At 39.9% G+C, this 24,862-nt stretch overlaps 1 protein-coding gene across 1 annotated transcript in view; it reads left to right on the top strand.

The window, feature by feature from the left end:
- atp2a3 (ATPase sarcoplasmic/endoplasmic reticulum Ca2+ transporting 3) overlaps positions 1–24,862 on the top strand; it is a gene marked incomplete at its 5' end in the record, with an annotated part of 43,048 nt that overhangs the window by 4,843 nt on the left and 13,343 nt on the right. The window contains 8 exons of the mRNA XM_079247165.1: positions 6,613–6,630; positions 6,986–7,068; positions 10,885–10,989; positions 11,604–11,742; positions 17,343–17,423; positions 17,645–17,730; positions 17,931–18,395; positions 24,569–24,657. Of these exons, the coding sequence (XP_079103291.1) occupies positions 6,613–6,630; positions 6,986–7,068; positions 10,885–10,989; positions 11,604–11,742; positions 17,343–17,423; positions 17,645–17,730; positions 17,931–18,395; positions 24,569–24,657 (1,066 nt within the window). The remainder of the gene's footprint in view (positions 1–6,612; positions 6,631–6,985; positions 7,069–10,884; positions 10,990–11,603; positions 11,743–17,342; positions 17,424–17,644; positions 17,731–17,930; positions 18,396–24,568; positions 24,658–24,862) is intronic.

Below are 24,862 nucleotides of genomic sequence, written 5' to 3'. Positions count from 1 at the left end.
GATTTTATGATAATCATAGTCAAACAACAAGCAAGAACAAAACCTTCCAATTTTCCACTTTTTTGGTGAATTTAAAGTAGCATCACCTGAATATGATTCTAGCTGAAGATGTGTGTGAAAAGATGTTGGATAAATCATGTTAAGTGACGTAATGCTACCAGGGAAATCTGAATTACTCACTGAAAAATACATTTTTAGATCTGAAGGGCACAAAAAAATCCAGGGTTTTTGGATTTATATGTTGGTACTGACTCTTTAGATGCCTAAATTTGGTTTGTTGTAAAGTTTCCTCATATCGATATGACGTGAGCTTGAAAAAAAAAAAGCGTAGATTTTCTTGAATGAAAGGTTTCCTGTGGGATTCAGTAATTCTTGGCTTTGGTATTTTCACAAGGTTTAAAAAGCAGAAGACGTTGTAACTGATCGCAACCATGCTTACATTATGCAGTCTTTTATTTCAACACATACCTTTACCGTTGATGTGTTTCCTGACATCACATGTCCAAGTGAGCTGTTTCTGCAGTGTCCATTGCCTCAGGACAGAAATCAGTAAAGTTGTTCTGCGCCAGGCATCTGATTGGACAGAGGTGTCGTTCTGGTTTCTAAACCCAGAATAAACCTTATAAATAGCATGATGTTAACACAAGATATTTCGGTCTGCTGTTTTGGGAATTGCTGACTATTTCTCACTGCGTTTAGCTACTCCAGTTCCCTACTAGGTGGCCATGTGCCATACTCCTCCCTGGTTTAGATATTTAAAAATGACACAAAAAAAGAACGAAAAGCTGCTCTTTTACAGACATGGCTCAAAGAGGAAGCTATGACAAGATATCAACTCTGTGCTAATCATGTCCTGCCCTGTTGATGAAGCCCTTTTCCTCTTTCACTTTTTTAGCAGAGCTGATCAAACCGCAAAGGCTGAAATGTGGAATAATGCACCACTATTACTCAATTCCAATACAAAATTACATGTTTCCTAATCACACACAATTGCAGATACTCTCACATGTCAAATGTGAGTTTTCACCATCATTCTGTGCACAGCTTGTTGAAGCTTTTTAAGTAGCTGCAGCGGCTTATTTACCATTTTAATTGACTAGAAAAATCAAAATCTCAATTTTGGCTTGTAATTGTCAAATAAAAACTTATCTGCGTGCAACTTTGGCAGCTGCTGGAGTTTTTCTCTGCATGAACAGCACTGCAAGTTGATCAGTAAATCAAACAACTGCAGCTAAAAATCCGATAAATTGTGTTAAGCAGAGCGTCATTGGTTACTTTTTCCTGATGTACCTGCTGATATATTGTGCCACACTGAGATGAAACCATCATTTTCCTTTTTGCTAAGTGAAAGTCTTTTCAGAACCTCTGGATGTGTTGAGTTTTTAACTGTTAGCCTAGTGTTAGCTAGAAAAGTGGGATGAATTTATTTCCGTTCAGGTTTCACCTGATATTATCTGCTTGTGGTTGGTGTTTGGTAACAAAACTTCAAATGTGTCAGAATCACTCATTAAGAGATATTTAAATTAAGAAATTTTTACAACCTTTAAAATTCATGAATCACTTGAAAGATGAATAATGCTTAAATTGATTCTCCTTTGACTTTTGGTGAAACATTGGAACATTAGTAGATGTTTTTGGACATTTTTGACAGTTTTATCCCCACCTAAAACTCAGTTATCACCTCAGAGATCCCTGACTTTTCATCTGGTTAAAACCAACAAAGGTGTTGTTTCCATCAGTCTCAGCTTTACTCGGAACTTAATGCTAGTTAGCATGTTAGCACACTAAGCTACGACAGTAAACATGGTAAATATGGCTGCTGAGGAAAAAAAAAAAAACATCACAAAATATTGACCCTTTACAAAAGTAGAGCATGTGTTTTGTAAATTCTAAATATTTCTATGAAATGTAGTTGAACTTTTGAGAAAAACGACTGCTGCTGGGGTTTCTGTCACTTTCTGCTGACAGTTTTGTTATTATGCGTCAAGGTTCTTGTGTGAAGCCATCCATGTTCGTCTCTTTAACTATTCTTTGTCTACTACAAAACTTTTACTTTTTGCCCCAGTTTTTTTTACTCCAGGTGACAAATTTTGATAAAAAATGCATTGATAATAATTTGACTTCATCACTAATTTGATGCATTGATTAAACCCACAACATGTTCTGCCGTCGGTAGAGAGTCACGCATTGCTTCTTCTGACCATGGAATAATATTTCAGGGAAATACTAGTTTCCCAGTGAAAATGTTTTGACTGATTTAGTTTGGCTTTTTGTCACTTGGTTCAGTCATCAGCATTAGATGATTTGGAAACAGAACTTAGATATTTTCCTGGTCAGCATAAAGCTCATTCGATGTCTTGCATGTTTGTTTTCTCCACAGTCTGTACCATCCATCAGACTTCCCCTCTGAAAAGTTGTAAGATTGTTAAACATTTTAACTCATTGCAAACATTTGACATAGACACAAGATGATCTTTGGTTCTTGTCTTATGGCCTTTTGATAGAAGGATATATATGCAGTTCGCCAGCTCTCTTGTGCTTGCTGTTGTTGTGGAATATTCGTGAAAAAGAAGCAGTGAAACTTTCATTTTTATGCAGCAAAACTATCACTGTTAAGGTTGTGTGATCATTAAAAATGAAACACACTGTTTTGTTTTGTTAGTTTTTAAAAAAAAAAAAAAAAATTTAGAAGTTTGCATTTATTCCTGTTATTAAAATGAAGAGTGCCCGTAATTCTGAGTAACCTTGCATGATGTGAAATGGAGGAAACATTGACTTCATCAGACATCTCCTCTGCAGCTACCTGCAAGTCAGTCTAGTCTGTGCAGCAGAGATAATGATGTTAGTGTAACGATTGATATACATTTATCATTCACATTTTATCTGGTTAATGCATTCCGACCTGCTCCAGAGGGAGAAGACAGTAGAAGATTGAGTGGATATAGGAAGCTATCATGAGGAATTCCCATCAAAGTATTTATGGGTCTGTGAGAGGTTTTTTTTCCCCAAGGTTCATAGATCCTGGAGTAGCTTGAGTTTACTAAACTTACCTCACCTTCTGTGTTTCCCTGTTCACTGTTCGCCAGCTGGACTGCTGGCCTGTTTATTTCTGCTTGACTGCATGTTATCACTCATGCTAGCAGAACATGGAGGCCAGAAATCAGCTTATCTACACCAGGATGTGTGGGGTTTTTGATGCCTGCAGTCCAGAACGTGCTGCATCAGCGTCCTGCTGCTTGCACAACCGTCATTAACACCGGCACATTCCTTTCTTTTAAGGAGCATTCATAATCCTGCTACTGTAAACTTTCAAGTACTTTTCATATGATAGCCTAAACCTGTCAAAAACGCTTTTCCAGACTCAGTTGTGATATTAAGTGGAGGTCTCAGTGAGCTGTAACGTCATAATAGAAAGAGGTGAGAAACTAGTTTCCACTGAAAGCTCTTTTATCAGCAGATTGTTTGCAATGTGGATAAATTGACGGACAGTTTCCTGCTTTTTCTGGATGCAGAAACCATCTCCATGTTGCTGTTGTTGGCAACTGTCTCCAGGAAGTGTCTCCCCTCTGCTTGGCGCTGCTGGATTTTTCTACTGTGCATAAACAGCCTCTTTTATCCATTGTCTGGGCTCTGAGGGAGGAGGAGGTGGGGAGGTGCTGTGGGGACACAGAGAGAGAGAGAGAGGTGAAGTCAGTGTTGAGGAATGTGCCTGGGCAAGCCTCGGGTGGACTCAGCCCAGATGACTGGGAGGGAATCCTTGGCAGGAGGAAGCCGGGGAACCCCGTTCACCACCTCCGGCTCTCTCCTTCCATGTAACCGCCCCTCTCCCCCTACCCTCCAGTCTGTCTCGGTCTTCCAGCCTGTCTGTCTTTGTCTCTGGCAGTCAGGTCGCAGCCAGCCAGTCCGCCATAAAAAAAAAAAAAAACATTATACAACCCGGGAGGCGCAGTAATGGGCAAGCGGTCTTATGTCAGACTGGTGGAGCATGGAAAACAGCAGAGCCCACTTCCCCACAGTTTCTGCTGCTGCTGCAGCCAAACGTCCCCCATGAGTTCAACCGTGTCCAATCTGAACTCTGAAAACCCTCCAGACAGCAAGTTTGAGAAGCTATTTGCAGTGAGTCATCAGCTATTATTACACAGACTGAGGAGGGTCTGTTGTGGAGCAGAGACGCAATCTTCTGCACATAAAGGTTGTTTTCTAAACATTATGCAGAGCTAATAATTCAGCAGGTTTTCAGCATTGCCGAGTCATACAGCTGACCTTCAATTCATATGTTAAACCTGGGTTCTTGTGCATTCGTAGCTTAGTTTTCAATTGACTTTTTTTCCCTTTTTTAAAAGATGTCAGTTATATTTGATATCAGTAACATTATTGTAAAAATTTCCCAGATTCATTTAGCCATCAATCACCCAAAAGCATTTTTCATTATGAAGCTTCTTCCATTAAAAAGACCTAATAATTTCTCTCTCCCAACACTGACACATGAGTATCAACGAGGAGTTTGTTTTTGGAAGGAGAGTTTCGCCTGACGTCATGGGCTTTCCTCTTTCCAGCACCTTTCTGCACAGGGTCACGTTTGTTACTCGTGCTGTGCAGTGTGGTCAAAGCATGCAGAGAAACACGAGGTTTCCACTGCATGAAGGATTATTCTCTTGCCAATTCATATTGCAGCCCTTTTGCTTTCTAAATGTAGCCACACTCCTCCAATTATTCTGTAATAAAAATTGTAGTTTAGAGGGCAAGGATTAAAGCAGGGGTGTCCAAAGTCAGTCCTTAAGCTCCACTATCCTGCAGGTTTTCAGTGTGTCTCTGCTTCAACACACCTAAATCAAATTAAATGCTTCCAACAGCCCATGACTTTCTACACAATGTCTCATTAATTTAAGGCAGGTGTGGTGCATCAGCGGTACCTGGAAGGTCCGCAGGATAGTGGCCCTCCAGGATCGGAGCTGGACTAGAGAATGATTTTGTGGCAGGAAGTTAAGAAAATCCATCTGAAACTAAGACAGCTTACGTCTCTGACATCTCTGTCATCAACAATTCACCATGTTTTCCAGGTTTAGTGGGGGCAGATTGTTTTGTAGGACCAACTCAGCCATAACTTTGCATTGAATTCTGAGTCAAACACACACAACAGAACAAACAAAACAAAAACCAAAAGCCCTGGAAAAAATAGGGAAAAAAAGAACAAAAAGCAGCAGCAGCAGCAGCAACAACAACAACAACAAAAACCTTAACTAAACGATGCATCCTCACTGTGGTGACAATAATCATCATCAGTACTTGTCAGTTGGAATAATTTAGAAGATGACTGAAGTGTTTTCTACTCACACCAGTGACTAATGTGTGGGTGGGTGTTGTGTGCTGGTTTCCAAATGAAAGTGGATAAGATGCTCAGCTTGTCTTGAAGTGCCAATTTTATTATTTATTTATTTTTGGGGAGAGTAGAATGTTGCAAATGTCTGAGTTTTTAACATTTTAACATATCTTTCTTTTGGAGCGTTTGTTGGACAAAGCACTCAGCCTGTAACGGGGCTGCTTCCTTGCAGATACATTTGTACAAGGAATAGAAGAAAGGTCTGTTTGGATCGTTTCACAGCTGAGTTGTTGTTGCTGCAGATAGGCTCTGATGCTACTCTGAAGAAACTAAAGGTGGGAATATTCATGTATAGGTGGCAATTACTGTTCAGAGAGCTGCAATGCAACTTTAAAATATTATTTAGGCTCATTATCTGTGATTAAAAAAAACACAGATAATTTGACATTTCACATTGTGTTACACATCACATTAAAGCCATCATGAAGGATTCCATGAGTTTGGTCTGCCGTAGTGTTTCATGCTCACTGTCAATAAAATATGTTTAAGACGAGACACTGTATTTTGTGCAACATGGACTCGGTTATGGACACATCCTTGGATTCTTCCTATATAGTTCCAGAGATGCAAAGATTTTTTCTGAATCTGCTTTGACATCACTTACGCAAGTGGTCCTCTGGTTGGCAGTAACAACAACTGGGTGTTTTTCCATGCATGTCCTCTCCTGGGACATATAATATGTTTTCTCATATGTTATTTCATCATGTTTTATTTCAACTTTATTGAGGCCAAAGTGCTCCCATTTGCTTGCTTGTAATGGCTGTCAGTCAAATTTTGCACTCAGCCATGTTTTCCCACCCTAAAGACTTGTCCAGGCTCTTGAGTTCCACTTATCCTAAGTTCCTCCTTTTGCATTGCGAGAACATGATCTTATCACTTCACACACACACACAGGATTAGTGAATTGATTCAGGAGCTTCCACGTCAGCATTTTGATACACTTAAGATTTGTTGCGAATCCCTGAATGAAGCATATTTTTAGTTAGATTTGTCTCTTTATTTTTCATGCCAGTATAGTATGATTGCATATTTCTGACTGTCTTCTTTGCAAACAGTGTTGCTGTTCTATCATAACACAGCACAATGATTCAGCAGAGTTATTTGTGTACGTCGCTACATCTTGGAGCCAGACTGAGTTAATCAAATGCATTAACTGCTCTTTGTTTTTCTCTCCTCCCTCTCTGGATTCACCCTTTTACTCCTCTGCAATCGGCACGCTGTGACATCTACAGAGCTTCCAGCTGAAGAAGGTAAATATTGATTTCCCCCCCCTCCCCCCTCTTTTGTTTTAATGAGCTGGGATCCTGCTCCCGTCACCACCTGGTTAAGTGTCTTGAGTCTAGATCTTTTCTTTTATATAGTGAGAGAAAAACTTCAGGATCATCCCCTTCAGCAGTCTTCCAGCCATGAGCACACATCACTAGTCCTGTGTAAATGCACCCGTGGTCTTCCTTTACAGCTGCTTATCACTGTCGTAAAGCTAACGTCAACACCTGTTGTATGTCTGCTCCACCCTTAAACATATGGACGAGTTTCCTACACCAGAAGGCTTCAATGTTAAACTATGATGAATACAGGTGTGTGATGTTTATTTGCATATTTCAGGGAAGTCCCTGTGGGAGCTGGTCGTGGAGCAATTTGAAGACCTCCTGGTCAGGATCCTGCTGCTTGCTGCTTGTGTCTCTTTTGTGAGTATGAACAAGCTAATTAGTAGCTCTCCTTGTGTTTGTTCTCAATCTTGATTCTCAAATGTGGGCCAGTGGGATTTTCAGACCCTAATTGGACAATAAGAAGGACATTGGCAGCTAATGAATGAGGCCCATTAGTCTTACACAGCTCTATTCCCCTGTTAAAACTCCGGTCAGCCTAGATAGCTGTCTCCTCTCATGTGGAAAATTGTATAATACTGCGTTTTCCGCCCCGTGATAGTAGGATTTCAGGGTTGGGTACGGGAACGGCACTTCTGCCCAACTGGAAACAAAACTATCAATCAAAACTCCCTCTACTGTGACACCTCAAACTCCCAACCGTGGTTGCAGAGTGAGGTGGAGAGGATCGCAATGGGGTGGAGTGAGGGAATCCTGCTTGCATAATAACATTTTTTTTTCCATCTATTACCACATTTCCCCACAGTCTTTTTTAGTGAAATTGCAGTTGCTATTTCTGAAAGTAGGAAAATTGCTCTAAAAATGTACATGACACAAGATATTTTCTGACCACTCAGTCAGTGAGAGGCTTTGGAGTGTGGGCTGATGGGTTTTTTTTTCCCCTCCCTGTTTGTAGTGGAGCACGGCCCCTGTTCCACTGCAGCGTAGGCCACACTGCCTTACATTGTCATTGTTGCCTGGAGCCGTTTCAGCTTCATTGCTACAGTGAGGTTTCATGTGACCTCATATTACATGAAATCAAAACAACACCAAGAGCGGTTTATTGTATTTCAGAACGTGCATGTTGAAGAAATGACACTCTAATAGTCCTATTATGTCGCTGTTTGAGTGTTTTGAATGTTTCCAGTGAAATGGGAGCGGCAAAAAAGCCAAGTTAAGAGGAGCTAAGCTGAAGCTAAAACCTGGGACTCATTTGGTTGTAATTTTGACTATATTCAAATAAAGATCATTAGACTCTTCCCCCCTCCTTTGCATGGCACATCAGTGAAACTGCCGCTATGCATCAAGGCAAAATGAACTGATCTTCTCTGTTCTGTGTTATATCTTTAATTGTCCTTTTTTATTTCAGGTTTTTTTGGGGTTTTTTTTGTGTGTGTGTGTGTGTGTGTATGTGTGTGTTGGCACACTTTTTTTTTTTTTTTTCTATTAAACCACTTACTGATTGGGAGCCATTTTCTGTGTGACAGAGCCGCATTGAAAGCCACACCAGCCACCAGTAAAATCAGAGGACTTCCTACCTACGTGAGAATTAAAGTTCACAATATGTCAGCTAAAATACATGTAGAGTGTGTTTGAGATGAGTAATTTGAGATGACTCCAGAGAAAGTTGAGAGACATTCAGATTTATTAGGCCATAAGAAGCAGCTGTGTTCAGAGTGTAATGTTAAAAGTATCAAGGAGACATTTATCTTGGATTAAAAGCTTTTTTAAAAATAATTTTTATTCTGAAACCCCAGTGCACGAAGCTTAAATCTATGCCATATTTCAGCTGTCAAGCAGCTTTCCTCAGCAAATGTCAAAAACAAAAAAAGTTTGCTCTTCGTGTGAACTCCCATTAAGTGAGAAAGTAGGAGTTGGGGATTCTGGATATGGGATGATTGGAGCATCTTTTGAGGCCATGGTTGCCCTCCAATCTGAGCTCAGTCAGAAAAGCAGATTTATCGTCCCAAATGGGGGGGAATGATGAGCTATCGACCGTGTTCAGGCTGCCGTGATGAACGCTCTGGCGCTCAGCACTCTGCAGAGAAGGCGCTGCTGTCATTTAATGGACATCATTGCAGTTTAGATCCACTGTCTGCTATTGAAATAATAATGGAAACTGACTCTTAAGTGTAAAGAATTTTTTTAAAAATCCCATTGAGATGTTTGTCTGTGGCAGATCCACAGATATGGGTGAAAGCACACGAACATTAGAGCAGGCCTATGAGGAAGGTACACTTCTTTTCATTGTAAGTTTATCCAAAATGTTGGAAAGTTTTATTTGTAGGAGTTGTTAACTGCAGCACGCACACTGTGGATTATCAGCCTTGTCCACATTTGTTCTAATTTTTACAGCTAATTTTCTGCTATGATTTTCTAATCAGCATCGTTTTCCGGCCTCGACACACAGCTGTGCTGCAGCCTAAGAGAGTTTCACTACCAAGCAAGTTAGCAAGTCGTGCGTGACCACTGTTGGCACGCTGTTCTCATCTGTTCAGGGGAGGGGGGATGGGAGGGGGGTCTAAAAAAAGAAAAGAGAAATTTAATCTGAAACTCAAATCTCAAATGCTGAATGCTCAAATCTCAAATTGAATCTGAAATTCAAATCTATGCCCTCTTTTTCATTTTGCACAAACTAAAACCATGTGTACTATTCCTTCAAAAAGCACAATACATTAATCAGATTAAAAGTACGGCAGTACAGTAAGCCACAGTCTAAAAGCAAAAGTGCCTCCACTTGACGAATATTGATTGGGTGGAATTATAAACCACTGTTTGAACTTGATGGGTACTTTTTTTTTTTTTTTTTGTTTTGTTTTTTTTGTTTTTGTTTTTAAAGAAAGGTGATAATGTGTGATTGTTGTCATGCCTTCCACTGCCCCCGCATGGCAAGTGGCTTGTTTTATTGCAAGCTAATGATTGTCAGTTTTTATTAACTGTGCAGGAGTACAGTTAATAAAACTGTATATGACTGTAATAATTTCAGAAGCCCCGGGAAGTAATGAAATGTTTGTCATTCATTAGAAATACTCAATTGGTTTCAGACTCCTCAGATTTTTCAACAAAAAAATTGATACTGTGAAACAAAATTCATCTCAGAAAATCCTTATTTAAATACTAATTTGTGTGTTAATTTTTCACCACAGGCTCTTGAGCTGTGCTACATTACATACGCTAATGCAAAACAGTGTTTAATAGCAGGCCTGCTTTAACAGATCCAGTTCATTCAGTTGCACTGTTTTTGTTTTTTTTTTTCCTTTATTTGCCCAGTGATCTCATTTCCTGTTGGATTTTATATATTTTACTGTCAAATTAGGCAGTTCCATTGTGGTTCAGGCAACCCAACAGTAACATGTTTTGCAGGTCTGTTTGTGTGTGTGTGTGTGTGTGTGTGTGTGTGTGTGTGTTTCGCTTTGGTTGACTGTTTTATTTCTTTAATCGCACCCTTCGTTTGCTTTAAATGAATAAGAATCATTTGTACAAACTTGCAAACTTTTAGTTTAGATTATATGCTACTAATGAGAATATATATGATATTGTTTAAAAGTAAAATATCTAAATGTATATATGTATTTGTGGTCATGTTCTAAATGTATTTAATAAAACACAACCTATAGTGGTGTCTTTAGTATTTATCTTTTCTGCAGAAGATGTTTGGACTTTCATAGCATTCCTCTTTTGTATTTTTACAAAACTGTGGCTATTAAGAAAAAAAATAGTTAATGTATTAACACTTAAAATGATTTGGCAAAACTAAACTAACAAATAAGAATGGCATAAGTATATAATTTTAAGCTAATGGTTTAATGGTTAGGAAAAAATAGGCAAACAGTGAATCAATTAATTTAGTTTAAAAACTAAAGTCCATTGCATGATTATGAAAATGTGGTTGGTATAATAAGGCTAACTTTGGACTTCAATAGGAAGTCTTGGCTTGCTTTACAGCTGGGGTATTTAAGACATTAAATGTTTGCAGCTAGTTAGCTATGCTGCTTTGTTTTGCTCTTTTTAGTTTAGTTTTCTTTTTCCTGCCCTTATTCCCCATTCTGTGTTTCACAGAAAGCTTCCTCTGCAGATGTTTTTGGTTATATGTACATAATATGTAGTCTGGTTTAAGTCTGCTGCATGTCTGTCCAGGTGTTGGCTCTTTTTGAGGAAGGAGAGGAGACAACCACTGCCTTTGTCGAGCCCGTTGTTATTCTTCTGATCCTCATTGCCAACGCTGTTATTGGGGTCTGGCAGGTGAGTGTCCCTGTCCATACTTTCTCACTATGTGAAGCACACATGTCTTAACAAGCCTTGTTTCACAGCTGTGGAAGGTTATATGGACCCCATAATGTATTTACATGTCCAAATAACCCATCACATACTCCAAAAGGCGGCCGGTCCTGCTGTTCAGTCAGTAACTGGTTTGTAGGTGCTGGAGAAGAAATGAGAATTATATCTGCAAACATCAAAACTTGTGTTTACATGGAGCTCTTTTAATCCAATCAAATGGTCAGTCGGGATGATCGGTTCATCTGATCCACATTCATTGGAAAGAATTTGAAAAACACGTTTGCATTGTTTTACTCTGATGGCTGAAAGTGATAGTTGCACAGTAACGGCTTAGTTGCTATTTAAAGCATTTTTAGCAATGGCGGCTTCGGGTTGCTTTTCTAAAAGCAATGCTCTCTCTACCTTTGCATGTTTGCCTTGCATATTATATGGCACAGTAAACTGCCAAATGACTGCTTTATGGATACATCTACAGCTGAACATTTGTCTAAGCAGAAACTGTAAAAATGATTTGTAACATGAACGTCGCCTCTCCTCTCTCTCTCTCTCTCTCTCTCCCCCTCTCTCTCTGCACACAGGAGCGAAATGCGGAGAATGCCATTGAGGCTCTGAAAGAGTACGAACCAGAGATGGGGAAGGTGTACCGAATGAACCGCAAGGCTGTCCAGAGGATCAAAGCCAGAGATATAGTCCCAGGGGACATCGTGGAGGTGGCAGGTTAGCTGTGGCTGAACCAGGCCATTACTTACCCCTTGCCTCCGCTCCTCCAGCAGCTCACTTCTGTCAGCTGTATGCTCCCTTAGCCTCAGAAAAGCACCCACCCAGCCATTTCCACTCATTCAGGAATCTGGAAACACTGTTGGAATATCTCAAACTAGATTATATAATAGTATTTTCTGTGGATGTGCAGGTGCCAGGACCTTTTTTTTTTTATTTATTTATTTTTTTTTACTACTTGTATCTGTTTGTGAGTGTATGTGAGTGTGTGGGAGATTCTGTGCTTATATTTCAGGGTTAGTATAATTTTCCTTTGCTTCCCCCTTTCTTTTGCTTTCCATGTGCTCAGCCTCACCACCTGGATGTGACTGGATGTTTGTCAACTCCTCACTCACACTCCCTCATGTTACATGCACATACAGACAGTTCCTCTGCTGTAAACTCGCACATGTGTGGGCAGCCTTGGCTAAATATAGTCTTGTTGTCACTCTGGCTGTGTGTGCCAGACACACATGAAGCTCTTGTGAGATCACATCGCCGTCAACATGAGCGGTTTTTGGGAGAGTCATCCCAGGTTTTTGCGGGGCTAGTAATAGTACCTCAGTGACGTGTAAGGAAAACACGTAGCTCTCAGGATGTGTGTGCATGAGAGAGATCACAGCATTCATTCATAATGTCAACACAGAGGGGCAGGGAGAGGGATTATACGATGGTTGATGATTGATGGTTGTGGTGAATTGGATTTCAACCAATCCCTTTAGAGAAATATCGCTGATTTGCTCTAAGATAAGTTCGCACAAGCAAGGCCTTCACAGACACGGGGCTTTGGGATATATTAAGTCTAATACACTTTTATTCCACACAGTTTTCCTGAAAGATGGCTTTTACTGGAATTTAGGCTTGTTCGAGCCAGCATCCTCTGTTGCATCCGCGTGTGCACAAACGATCATTTCAAGGCAAGTTGACACAGGTAGAATTCGACAAAATAACTCAACTCCCACCTAATAGCACTACTATAGCCGTCACGATCAACACAGACTGCATCTCCTTGACAACGCTCTCTGCTCTGTTTGGCTCATCTCCTTGGCATCAAAGTTCAGAAGGGGCTGCAGTTTTACCGCGACTTCAGATGAACCGTCTGCTCTTTCAAAGGGTGGTTTAATACTTCTGCTGATAATCAGCAGCTGCAGCCATGGGAGCGATGGCGTTGCAGCAGGAGTGGAGAGGTGACTTACAACAACACGGACGACTTTGCATTTTCAGAGTTGGGATTCTTACTCCTTTTACTTATTGTTCTCCCAGGAAAGAGACTTGATAAAACTGTTTTTACAGATTTTCACCAAAGTCACTAAATGTGAGATTATCAGCCTTTCAGCTAAAGAAAAGTATCTCATTTAGCCTGATGCAAACTCAAGTAAAGGATGAAGGCAAACTTTAAAAGGTGTTTGTTTATATATATGTAGTTAATGTGAAAGGTAAAAGGTTCTGTCACTGCTGAGGGCAATGCACCAGCTAAAGCTGGGAATCCAGTTTGTCAGAAGTATTGCATGCATAAACTGTTGAAGTTTGCTCAAGAGGAGGCATGGTGGCGGTGATGTGCACCTTGCTGCATTGTTGTGAAATGTACTGTCATGTATTCACACATGACATTGTTGCTAAGCAGTTTTAAACAAAGGTAAACAGCTGAAGTATGTGCTGCAATGCCCAGTTCTCAGTTAGAAAATATGTGTGAGCCATCTTCAAACACACCCCATCTGACTGAAACATGCAGCCAAATTGTAACAAAGAAAGCAAGTTATTTCCCTCCTTTTGCGTTCCAGTTTTTCAGATTAGCCTGTTGTTGTTCCAAAGGAACTTAGGGGGTAAAATAAACTCTACAGAGGCATTGGAAAGGGACACTGTTGACCTTTTCGAGGGCTTTTGAGAAGAGAGGAGAACATAAGTATATTTACTCAAGTTTCCAGCGCTGCTGCCGGCGATGCCAGCCATGGTTACAGCGCGTTTATGATTTGAGCCCCCACTGGAACTTTCCTCTGTTATGTAAATGGCTTGATGTGGTGGTCAGGTTGTCAAGAACTACCAGAGAGTTTACTCAGGACCTGAGGAGAAGAAAACATGCAATAAGCCGTTCCCAGAAACCAGTCATGATTATGCTGCATGTGAAGGAACATCCCCTTCTTAGTATATTATGCAAGACTGTAGATGTGATAGATGTGCATGTGTTAGACTCCAACTTATTAGTAAAGATGAGACTAACCCTAGTTTTTAGAATATTTAAAACTGAATGCCTATAGAAGTGTTTTAATTTCTATTCAAGCATATGTGGGTGGCTGCTGCAGGAACAGAAGCAGGAGTCTGTGGGTAGGCGTGTGAAAAGCCCTCAGCCAGGCCCACGACAGTGAACCTGTGGCCCCCAACCATCTCCTACACAAACACACCACAGATTTCTCTCCCTATTCTTCACTCCCACTCTTATTTCTCTAAAAACCCAGAGATGTCAAACAGTAAAACTGTAGAAAAAGAAAAAAAAACAAAAAGAAAAAAAGAAACTGAAGTGGATGTTCTTCAAACACACATTTCTCTCTTCCTCGCCATGTCTGTCCGTCCTGTCAGGAGAAAAGCTCTCCCTGACGCCTCAGAGCATTGCACAGTTGTCAGAAGAGCAGACTGGAGCTATGAGATCTAGAGACCAAGAAATGCTCAGTGTTGCTGCAAATGCAGCTTAGCTGAATGCATTTAGAAAGTGAGCAATGCAGAGCAGATGATCAAACTATTTTGTGTTAGAAAACCTGGAAAATTACCAAGAAGAACAATGTTTTTTTGTAATTAACTTTGTGAAAGGGACTGGGGACTGAGTTGGCATTATGAAGAAAATTATTTCACATGGTAAGTTTTTTTTTGTTTGTCTAGTGTGCTGAACAAAACCTAAACATTACAATCTGGATTGAGAATTTAGATTCATTTAGCACTCCTCTTCATTAAGATCATAGTGACTGACTGCTTTTTTCTGTCCATCCTCCTGTTATGAACATATTTTTGTTAAATGTTCATTGTGAAGTTCTGACAATCAGGATTTAATAACCATTTTTGTGAGGGGGCGTAGGATACTTAAAATGCTCTTGGTGTGAAGTATGACTCTAATATTCTGCTTTAATAAGCAGACTAGCGGCTGGAACAGATAAGATCCATTCATGAAGCTTGGTTACTATATGTTGTTCTTGTGCCCTACATGTTCGGTGGTGCATCATGGGAACAGAAAAGGTGCAGAAAGTGAAGCGAGAAGTACAGAGAGGGGAAAGAATCGATCATTCTGAAACGGCAACGTGACTCCATCAAGGTTGTATCGAGCTGTTGTTTACCTGCGCCTGCAGGCTGAGCCTGGACTGAACCCACAGACGTTTCTTTGCTCAAGGATTTATTGTGTGAACACAGACATTTGATGAGGTGGATCCAAATGGTTACCCGCAGTAACGTTCGCAGCCAGTAGTCGGCTTTGCAGAAGGGTTCAGCACAAAGCAACACTTCTGTTTTTTCCTGTATCTGGTTTCTGTAAATGAAGTTAGTTGGTGTCTAATTGTGGTTGCATTAACTCAGGAGGAAAAACTCTTGTTTCTGAACTGAGATAAATTTCCACATTCAGTTAAGGTGATGATTATAAAACGGGTTACATTCCTCCAAGTTGAGTTGAGTTGTTGAGTTTTGTTAAGTTTGACTCTTTGGGAGATTCTCTCATCATTAAGTGTCATAGATGGGATTGCTGTTAGTAAGTCAACTTTGCGCAAACACCTGAGAACTTCATGGATCTCCAGGCGGAAAGGCCAGTCACGTCCTTTGGAAGTAGCCATGTTTCTCCAGAATCAGTTGGTTTCTGCGTTCAGGTTATGCAGTGGCGCAGGAGACATCCAGAAAATACGCTACCGGATCCCTGTGGAGTAGAGCTGAGACTGGAGAGCAAGCTGCAGACTTTACTCCAGGGATCAGGAACTCTGGTCCTTAAGGACCATTGCAGGCTTTTAGATGTTTTCCTGCTTTTCTGCACCTGATTCAAATTAATGAGTCATCAACAGAGTTATGTAGAACTTGACAACAAACTTGGAGAGCGATTCTATATGGCTTGTGTGCTGCTGCAGCAGGGAAACATGTCAAATCTGCATGGCAGCGCCCCTCAAGGACAGAAGTTTCTTATTCCAGTCAGTCATTCAGTTTTCCCATCGTCAATACAAGATCTTGGTGGAAAATGGAAGCAACTCTGGAATGAGTTGAAGGCCGTGCATCAAACTGATCAAAACGCTGTTGTAGTGAATGTGTACTAAATTCACAACTCAGCGGGTTGGAAAGTTCTGTTGCACAGAGCCAATAAAGTTAAACCTTGAAAATGATAATTTCAAGATAATTTCCTTGTTAATTTAAGGGGAAAAAAAAAAGAGCTGTTTTTTTTTTTTTTGTTTTTTTTTAAAGGGATGCAATGTACTCTGTGTCTGATTAGTAAGGAAAAAAAAAAAAAGAAAATTGGGGGTTGTCTTTTTTGTCCTTGGAACACTGTCATGATTTTGGTGATCCAGTTCCCTTTCCCCAATATTCAGCTTCTTTTTGTTCTTGTTCATCATCCTCGTCTTCCTCCTCATCTTTTTTCTTCTTCTTTTTTCGTCTTCTTCGTGTTCTTATTCTTGCTCATTCCATGAATGCACAATTCTTGCAAGTTAAACCTTGTTGTGAAGGGAATCAGATTTTCCAACAATTTAAAATGCAACGCTAATTAATATTAAATTATGGGAGAAAAAACATTGTCTCAACTCTATTTTTCCTTACTTTTTGTGCCTATATCCTACCAACATAGTCACTGTTGCTGAAGCTATCTGAGATCATAACATAACTGATTATATACACATTGACATTTTTAGTTATATTTAGTTTAAGTAGCTACCACTTAAATTCACTTACACTGCATGTATAAGTTATAAGTACTTATGGACAACAAATTGCTGTGAAGTTATATCTCGATCAGTACTATTAAGCTAGCTGACAGTGGACTTTGTCAAGTCTCGTTGTAGCACTGGTTGTGTTGCTTTGCATTTATGTCTGTTAAATATTTTTTTCACTTCAGTATTATGTTATAAATATCTATGTTATAAATAATCTGAGATTGCAGTGGCTGAAACAACACAGGAGTTGCAAACAGCATTGACTTTGACGCATTAAGTGCACACTCTGCAAATAAGTGTAAGTGTGCTCGAAGAAGTCCACAAGTTCTAATACAAGATATGTGGAAGTACAACCTAAAAGCATGCAGCATGAAGACACAAACATGCCTCGAACCAAAGACATAATTAAAAGACATGTCCAAGTTTGTAATCTATTTTTAATTTTGAAACTTACTAGAATAAATTTACAGCCTTTCATTTAGAGAAAGAATTTTCTTTTCTCTTTACCTCTGCATGTTTTGTCCCCATCAGTCTGAAACATTTTGACGTTGCGCTAGTTTGTCACGGAGACCTGAAATTGTTTAAACTTTTAAATCTTAACATAATAATATAACCCAAAAAGAAAAGGAGGGAAAAACAAACTGATTTGTTCTGATTGTATTTTCCTTATTTTACTAGTTGGTGACAAGGTGCCTGCTGACATCAGAGTGACCTCCATAAAGTCCACCACTCTGCGAGTGGACCAGTCCATCCTTACAGGTAAGTACCCCTGCATCATTGCTGATTTACTCCTTTTTATACTTTGTTTATGACATCTATGTCCTTATGCCATTTCATTTTTGTTATCTTCTTGTGATATTTTCTCCAAACTGCTGCTTTCTCCTTATGGCCGTGTCCAATAATAATGCCTGTCCCTTAACAAGACCAAGTGTTATTTGTTGTGCTTCAAAATTTAAGTTTAGCTCTTGATTTGTCTTTAGGGGAGTCTGTCTCTGTCATTAAACACACTGACCCGGTTCCTGATCCCAGAGCTGTCAACCAGGACAAAAAGAACATGCTGTTTTCTGTAAGTATATCCCCTGCAGCTAACTGAGTGAGACGTATCTTTCGCCTTTATATCGGGAATAAATCGATGTGGACAGAGCTACACAGCTTGACATTTGGTCATGTTGCTGAATGTAGTGATATTTCTCTGTAAAGATGCAGTTAAGTCAAGGACGTTTGGGACTTTTCCAAGCTGATTTTCTTTTCTCATTCTTTCCTCAGGGTACCAATATTGCTGCAGGACGTGCGATAGGTGTTGTAGTCGCTACAGGCGTCTCCACGGAGATCGGAAAGATTCGTAATCAGATGGCATCTACAGAGCAGGAGAAGACGCCGCTACAGCAGAAGATGGACGAGTTTGGCCACCAGCTCTCAAAGGTCATCTCCCTGATCTGCGTGGCCGTGTGGGTCATCAACATCGGCCACTTCGGAGACCCAGTCCATGGTGGCTCCTGGGTCAGAGGCGCCATTTATTACTTTAAAATTGCTGTCGCCCTGGCTGTGGCTGCCATCCCTGAGGGTCTGCCTGCTGTCATCACGACCTGCCTGGCTCTCGGTACGCGTCGCATGGCCAAGAAGAACGCAATCGTTCGCAGCCTGCCCTCGGTGGAGACCCTAGGCTGTACTTCTGTTATCTGCTCTGACAAGACAGGAACCCTCACCACAAACCAGATGTCTGTCTGCAAAGTAAGTGATCCTGGGAATTTCCTTTTATAAGTGTTACAGTGCTAACTTTCTCCAGGGTTTGATGGTTAGTATATGCACCAGTCTGCATGGTTGGCGGAGTGGTGCCAGTGCTGGAAAAGCTGGAAACCTTTCCAGCCTCCATGGGAAAAAATAAGGATCCCTGGAATATCTGTGTTGTAAAGCTTATCTCCATTTTCCAGGTTTGTATCGGGTGTTAGTGGAGTAATGTTAGCTGGCAAGACAAAGCAGATCTCATGCTACGACAAATCACCAAATCAGCTTCTGCACACGCACAGTGAAGGCTTTTAAAAAGTCACACTGCCTGAGCAAACATAACACAGCGATCCATGTCCTGAACTCCTCTGTTGACTTAATGAATAAATGTTCCATATATAATTACATTAGACAACAAAAACTGAAAGATCAAACTTGCAAATATTCATAAGTGGCACACTGCCTCACCCTTTCCTGTGTCTGCCGATGTTTGTGTGTGAGGTGCTTGCAAACTGACTTTTTTTCTAAGCTCACAGTAAATGCCTCTTGTTAAGGACTCTGCACACACCCCAGTCTGTGTTTACACCTCCCATCCTGTAGATTACCTCACATCTCGGTGACATTGGAGTTGGTGATCAGTGTGAGTGGGGTAGCACAGCAGTCACATTTAACTGAGAGTATCACTGGAAAATGTTTTACAGAAAGGGGAATTATTTCTGTCAACGTGAAGTCACTAACCTGAACATATTATGAAGGCTTGATCTAAAAAAAAAAAAAAAAAAAAAAAAAAAAAGCTCAAAATGCCCAATATCAAGCAGGAAATGCTTCTCTGATGTGCTATCAGACATGTTTTAGTGTCCTGCCACACAGAGCACAAAACAGAATAAAACAAGTAAAAATATCTAGGAGTGATAGCTGGAAACACTCCCTTAAACATTACGATGGCTGTTCGGTGCAAGTTGTATTTTGGTTGTTTTGTAATGACTATAGTAAGATAAGCTCAGGGAGGACAAAAGGGAAAATAGAAAATATATCCTGTCCTTTTCTTTTACAAAATGGAGTCCCAGGATCTCCACATTGTCCGTTCGGTAACATCCGTGTCTTTGCACTTCCTCTCTCCTGCAAGATGACGTGGAGCTTTTCTGTGTGATGAATGCGTAGCAGCGGGGAGTTCCCTGCAGCAGGAATAACATGGCTGAGTGATCCTACCATGTCTCTGAAACTCCCTCCCACAAATAAAAAAAAAGAAAAAAAATGGAGGCAGGTTCTGGCTGGTTACATATTGACCTTCTGCTTCCCATCTGTGCTCCCTGACGCGCTGCTCTCTGCTGAGAGATAAGAGGACGCAAACACAGTCACACACTCACTGAAACTTCCCTTTTTGCTTTTTTTTTTTTTTTTTTTTTTTAACACTGTGTTTCCTGAAGATAGTCCTCCTTGTTGTTATTCTCCTCTTTCCTCACCAAGTTCATTGTATACTCACCTTTTATGGTTTTATTTGCCTAAGCTTATCTGTATCGGATTATTCCTGGGCTGATCTCCAGCCAGCCGCTCTGATGGCACCATGTCTCCGCTGCCTTGGGGGTATCCCCATATTCACAGGATTTCCAGGGATTCCCCTTGGTGTCCTGACTCTGTACTTCCCGTTTCCCTTCGCTCACACACATGCACAGATGCAGATGCTATAAAAAGGGTTACTCATCATGCATCCCCACATAACCTCAGAGGAAGTGAGAAGGGGAAAAAAAACAACTTCTGCCACTACCACAGTCACGTCGAGCACACGGTGCCTGGTTTCCTTGGAGACTGTAGTAGCTCAGACAATGAAGGAAAACTAACCACATATAAACGAACATTTTCATTTTGTTCCTCGTGTCTCAGCTTTTCCTTCTTGTGGAAGTCTTTTGGGTCAGTGAGAAGCCATTCTTTATTTGGTAGAGATTGACAGAAAAGCAGATCCTAAACCTGTGTGAAATGCTTTATTCGTCAGACGTTTGAACCTGTTTAATTGGCTGTACATCCTGATATATAAAAACAGGGGTGAACATAAGGAATAAAGCACGGGAATTGTCTATACATCAGAACACTTGCATTTTATTTGCAAACCCATTGTGTCTAAAACAGCATTTTTAATGCTTGACATTCTTGGTGGATTTGACCACACCGGTGTTTATCTGCATGAAAGAGTCCAGTTAAGGATTTCTAACAGCTGGAAACTCTTCAGTCACACTTTAAAGCAAATACAAACAGATAAAGTTCCAACATGAAACAAAATAAAAGTGCAATGACAGAAAACTATAAAGTTCAAAGCTGTGTTTCTGTCAAAATCTCACCACTTTATTAAAATGTTATATAATATACTTGTGTTTAAAGCTGAATGGACAAACAGTTGTGAAGTGAGGGCATAGAGCTTTAAGGCTGCAGCACTGGCCTTGTTTGTTACATGCTGGAACACTGCGTGGGATAAATAATACCACCTTAAAAGGCACATGGAAGAAGACAGTACACATGTACACAATTTTTGAAGTATTTACTTGCAGTAATGGGAAACTGTTATTTTTTCAGTAAAGAATAATAAAACTAAGTTGTCTCTCCATCTATAAAATGCTGTTACTGTTCCTGAGTCTGTCGTCTTCTGGCTGAGGACTGAGGAGGGAAGCAACCGCACAGCCTAAGTCAGGGATCCTCAATCCAGGTCCTCGAGGACCGGTGTCCTGCAGGTTTTCTAAGCGTCCAAGCTGGAACACACCTGATTCATATCAATGTGTGTTTAGCAGACGTATGCAGAGCTTGTCCAGCAGGGACACTAGGAAAACCTGCAGGACACCGGGCTTGAGGAGCAGGTTTGAGGATCCCTGGCCTAAGGGATGATTGACTGGAGAGTAAAATGTCATAGCAGACTGGGTTAGTGTGCACACACGAACACACACTCACATAGCCACACGCAAAAACAAGCAAGAGACGCACACATCAATGGTGAGTCCAGAGAAAACAAAGGAAAAGGTTTTAAATGGGAACTGCAGTCCGGAGAAAGAGGTGGAGCCACAACCCACAGGCTGCCTGAGGTTGCTGTCAACTTTTATTTTTGTTAGTAATTTGTTCAATTTTCATTTCATTCATTAGTCAGCTCTATTAAGTTTTATTATAAATAAATGAACATGCAAATTAATTTACACTTCAGTTAAAGGGATATTTTAACATTTAAAAAAAAAAAAAAAAAAAAGTAACAGAATAATCACTTTTCCAGTAGTTGTTACACTGCTGTAACTCTGTTACATTACTTTTTAGGAGACGTAGATAGTAACTAAAATTTCTTTTTAAAAGTAATTTACCCACTGTATCCACTCGCAGCTGAAAACATGTTGATTTCTGGAAGAGTTTTGGTCATTGATGGCCACCATACATTCGCAACTGAACTTGTTTACATATATTTTTATATTTTAGCAGAATATTTCTTGTTCCATTGTGCCGTTAGGGTGAGTCGATTTCCTCCCTTGAACCAGGAGCAGTAGATGTTACCCTGCAGAGAAATGAGAGGTGTGCTCAATGGCGAATGCTTCTTTGTTTTTCCTTTCGCTCTGCAGTCTATTGTTATATGTGTGTGTGTGTGTGTGTGTGTGAGTAGGACCCATTTTACAACTACTTTTATTGTGATATCTACGATTTAGTAGTTTACAAGATAAAGTTGTAGTTTAATGTGAGTAGACAGCTGATTCTCTTAAGATTAGAAAAAAAGCCATATATGACCTATTGGAATTAGATAAACAATGCTACTAGAGTGCATGTCTGCATTATTTTGCTTAAAGCTTCAGCATCATCTTTAAACAAAAAGCCATTTTTAAGAGAAAAAAAAAAAATCTCATATGGAGATCAGCGTCTATTTTATAAGACCCCGCAATCTCATAATGGTTCCACAGTCTTAAGAGGATTAAACACTCGGCAGCAATTCAAACCACAGGGCAAAAACTATAAATGGGTAATTACTGAATGCAATTGCATCAAATAACTATTATGATCAGACGGCTAATTGTACATCGAAGGCTTGGTTTTGTGTTGTAAAAATCTGCTTCGGCGATCACAGAGCACACAAACAGCAAGTACAACCCCGCTTACGGTAGCGACAAAGATCTGAATATTTCAGAGCGATTAGAGGAAATTGGATTTTTAAAGGCAAACAGTCTTTCTAGTCTCTTTAAGCTGGAATCAGTTAGTCTGGTTATATTTGGCCATTTTTGATTCGCAGATATTTCTACAGTTGTGCAGATTAATGTTCATTTGGAGAATAAAGAAAAAACACGTGAAGCCTCATGTTCTTACAAAAAACCATTATCTAATTGGTGTTTGCATCTTTTATCCTAGGAGATGGTGTTTTCCAGACAATATCTGTAGGTTTAATCTATGGAACAGCATTGTTAGTAACTCACAGAAACACTAAAATGCAACATTTGCTTTGTTTTAGAAGAACCACAGCTGCTTTGTTCTGCTAAGTCTTCCATTAATCTTATGTCTTGTAAACTCATGAACACAGTTGATTAATATAACAAACACGTACACATCTTGTCTAAATGACAATACACACCATGATGTTTGAGTCCTGTTCATCACCAGCTGCAGCATCGCCTCCTAGTTTTCCTGATGCATTCGTATTGCCCGTGCATCGCGAGCAGGATTCCCTCTGGAGAGTTTCACAGAAAAGATTTGCCAACAAAGGCAATCCTAGGACAGCTCTGGGACCTCGGCCGGCTCTCCTGCCTTTTTAGTAGTTTACTACAGCATGTTTAGAAGTTCTAGTTGCATTTATAAGTCTTGCACCCAGACTTGTGAGCACTGCAGCTCCAATGAAGCTCCAATGTTTAGATTGTCTGAAAACATAAAAACAGAATAAAGTGACTACTTGCTTTTGTACTGTACAGCTTTTAGCTCACTCCATCAGCTGCTTTTAACTCCTATAAGATAGCGGTCAGAATTAGAGGGGTTTTAGTACAAATTATTTAGTGGATGTCTCCAAAATGGCCTTTTTGGCCCAGTTTTGCTGTCTCTTCTCTACATCCCCAAACTAAGGAACCTCAAGTTTTACATGGGGATAATAACTGCTTCATGGAGCAGCTAAAAGAGCAGAACCAGAGGATCAGAGAGTCTTTTAGGTCACAAAGCGGAAAACTTTGTGTAGTTGTCTACTACATAACAGTGTAGTTCATTCATAAACTAAATCAATACATATATGAAAAGATAACCAAAGTATATATATGCAATGTTGATATTGAAATACGTTGTATTTAATGTGGCCTTGGTTATATGATATATTCAAAAATATAAAACGTACGACACCATAAAATATCTTAAGCTATAATATTTTACATATTGGTGAGTATTTGACCAGTTTCTGCTAGGGATGTGAATCAAACGACTCACGATTCAATTCCGATTTTTGGGGTGACGATTCGATTCAGAATCGATTCTCAATTCAAACAGATTTTTGATTTATAATCATCACACTTATGCAACAAAAGGTGCCAATTTCACAAGTTTCTTCATTATTCTATTAGCTGGAAAGAACTGAGAAAGAACTGATTCGATTTAAATTGCAAAATGTGCAAAAACTTTTTTTGCACGTCATTTTTTGTAATTTCATTTAGAAAAAAACAACACAGCAGCCAGACCATCATTCTGCTGCTATAATGTCCAAGAAGACAAGAGAAATGACAAAAAATTTCGATTTCTTTTTTTTTTTTTTTTTTTTTTTTTGGGAAAAAAAAAAAAAAAAAGGTTTTTTAAACAAAAATATTGTTTTAAAAGCTAAGCAAAAAATCCCAATATTTGATTTTTTTTTTTAAATTCAATTCCCCACCTCTAGTTTCTGCAGTGTCCAGGGAAATGCGGGCTAATCCAAGAATCTTCTGCAACAGTTTTCTCTGTTTATCACTTAAATAAAATGTCTTTTACAGCAACAATCTACTGTCCTTCTTTCTTCTAGGTGTCAGTTGTTATGAAGCTTCTTATTAACTACTGATCATTAGAGGCGCTTTCCTTTAGCGCTCCAGACATCGGTGGACTTCAGCCGAGTCGGACGTTTGACTCTTTGACCTTGTTAAAAATCGTCAGCAGCAGATGATGATCCAGCACGGTTTGAACTAATAAGCTAACTCACTGCTTTCTTTGTTTGTTTTTCTCCTCTGCAGATGTTCGTTGCGGACAAAGTAGAGGAGTCGAGCTGCTCTCTGCATGAGTTCTCAATAACTGGTTCTACATATGCCCCCGAGGGACAAATGTAAGTGTTGCAGGTTTAGTATAGTTTATATCTGGATATACTGGTTTTAAACGCTCTGGCATGTTAAATTATCTGGGTAAACATGTACCTATGGAGTCATGCAGGTAGGTGGTTATACAGCAGAGTAGAGAAGGATTTTACTTGTACTTTGTGTTTGCATGCTGTTTATTTTCCTGCTTGGTGAGTACAACATTCTGCATGAACC

The sequence above is a fragment of the Telmatherina bonti genome (genome assembly GCF_933228915.1).
Source record: "Telmatherina bonti genome assembly, chromosome: 10".
NCBI lineage: Eukaryota > Metazoa > Chordata > Actinopteri > Atheriniformes > Telmatherinidae > Telmatherina > Telmatherina bonti.
This window is presented reverse-complemented; position numbering and strand designations above follow the sequence as displayed.